Source organism: Mizuhopecten yessoensis, unplaced genomic scaffold (genome assembly GCF_002113885.1).
Source record: "Mizuhopecten yessoensis strain PY_sf001 unplaced genomic scaffold, ASM211388v2 scaffold712187, whole genome shotgun sequence".
NCBI classification, from domain to species: Eukaryota; Metazoa; Mollusca; class Bivalvia; order Pectinida; family Pectinidae; genus Mizuhopecten; species Mizuhopecten yessoensis.
In genome coordinates, this window is record NW_018477997.1 from 1 (window position 1) to 1,787 (window position 1,787).

At 34.9% G+C, this 1,787-nt stretch overlaps 1 protein-coding gene across 1 annotated transcript; it reads left to right on the forward strand.

Moving 5' to 3' along the window:
• The first annotated feature begins 52 nt into the window (after positions 1-52).
• On the forward strand, positions 53-1,781 carry LOC110440853. Its single transcript, XM_021483976.1, has 2 exons — positions 53-853; positions 1,225-1,781. The coding sequence occupies exon 1, from the start codon at positions 117-119 to the stop codon at positions 831-833; it is 717 nt and encodes a 238-aa protein (XP_021339651.1). The 5' UTR covers positions 53-116; the 3' UTR covers positions 834-853; positions 1,225-1,781.
• The last annotated feature ends 6 nt before the right edge of the window (positions 1,782-1,787 follow it).

Sequence of the window (1,787 nt, forward strand, 5' to 3'; positions counted from 1 at the left end):
TAAATACGAACTTAAATAATATACAAATTTACATTTTTTCTTGAAGGAAAAACGAAATATCGATGCCTTAGGAACGGTCAAAACGTCCATTGCCAAGCGTGTTCATCAATATCTTAATGATGCTGCAAACAAAGACAGGATTTTCAACTGGACAGAAGATGACATCCCCAACGAAAATGACTATTCGGATGTCAAACTTTATGCTCGCATTGCTATTCGGAAAATTCGTCTTGAAAGCAATTGGTGACTACGTAGAAGAATGCAAGTCAGAGTCAGGAGACCTTATGGACCGGCTGCTCGAAATCACACTGAATATCACAGAAAAGGATGCCAAGATGGAGCGCTTTTTGAAAAATATTGAAAAGGACGAAGTATCAGCACAAGAAACCGCCACAGATTTACCTACCAAAGAACACACAGCCGACTTAAACAAGAAGGAAATCGCTGCGATAGTGTTAACTTCTCCACTTTGGATTCCGTTGGGCATCGCGGGAATGGTAACAGTTCTTCCAGTTACGTGTGCAGTCCTGAAAGGAAAACAGCATCAAAAGATTTCCAAATATAAGGCCAATAAATTAGAGCACCTTAATCGATGGACAGAACAAATTCTTAAAGATGAATATGATTTGATTTCTCTTGAATACATCATATTTAACATGTTGACCGAGAAGATTAACGAGAAAATGCGAAACTTTTCAAAGTCAATCACAAACTACAAAAACCTATTGAAACGCCTTGACCCAACGAAGAAGAAAAAAGATGTAATTCGTGGCTATGCCGAGATGAGAGAGCTCTGCTGTCACCTTGATGTCATTTTGCCGGTATTGGAGTAGCCTCAGAAAAATAGTGGGAGGTATGTCTAATGCAAAATAAATCACTAATTACGTTAACTTTTTTTTCTTGTTCTATTCACTTCAAAGAAAAAATGACGAATGTTTCTGATAACGTTTCTTAGTCAAAAATACATTAAAGATTTTTTTGTTGGAAATGTAGTATACAAAATATTTTAACCAATAAAAAAACCTAAACGTCAGCTCATGTTTTTAATTGTAAACAAATCGACCGTTCTTGCTAATTTTGTATTCAACGACTCCCTGATATTTAAGGTGTTAACAAGTTCCCATTTATATAGCACTATACCGTGTTTATGTCCCAGTCGTAGATAGATCAACACTTTCAGTCATTTTTTAAGGATATTAATTTTCGTGATTTTATTTTTAACAGGTTTCGAGGTCTGAGCCCTGAGAATGTTGCACAAACATTGTGAGTAGGACAGTTTACATGACCAAGCGTAAGAAGACAAAGTGCCGGGAATCTTACTTTATTGCGATAACAAAACTTAGTTCCAATTAAGATAATAATGCACAAACCTCCATGTACACCTATACCTAAAGGAATTGCATCACTTCTGACAATGTTGGAGACAATGGCAAAAACTTGGGTGTGAATGTGTTCTTTGACTTATTGTTTTGTTATTTGATATGTACATTTCTAATAAGACACTTTAATTATTGGAATTATGAAAACATTTTACAAACGAAAACAGGTATCAGTGTGATCCTCTAATTATTTATTTTTCTGTACTATTACTGTTTCTGGTTTTTTTTGTAATTAGATGTTGGCTTTCAATCATTACGGAGACTTACTGCGTCAGTATTCAAATGAAACTTTTTTCTCCTGATTATATTTCTTTTGACATTTACATTACCATTTAAAGACACGTATAGAACCCCATTAAATCGATCAATATATTTAGGTTTTTCAACCATTGTCAACCCCAATCCCCG

Coding starts and splice junctions, on each gene's coding strand:
- LOC110440853 (XM_021483976.1), top strand. CDS start 117: ATGATGCTGCAAACAAAGACAGGATTTTCAACTGGACAGAAGATGACA.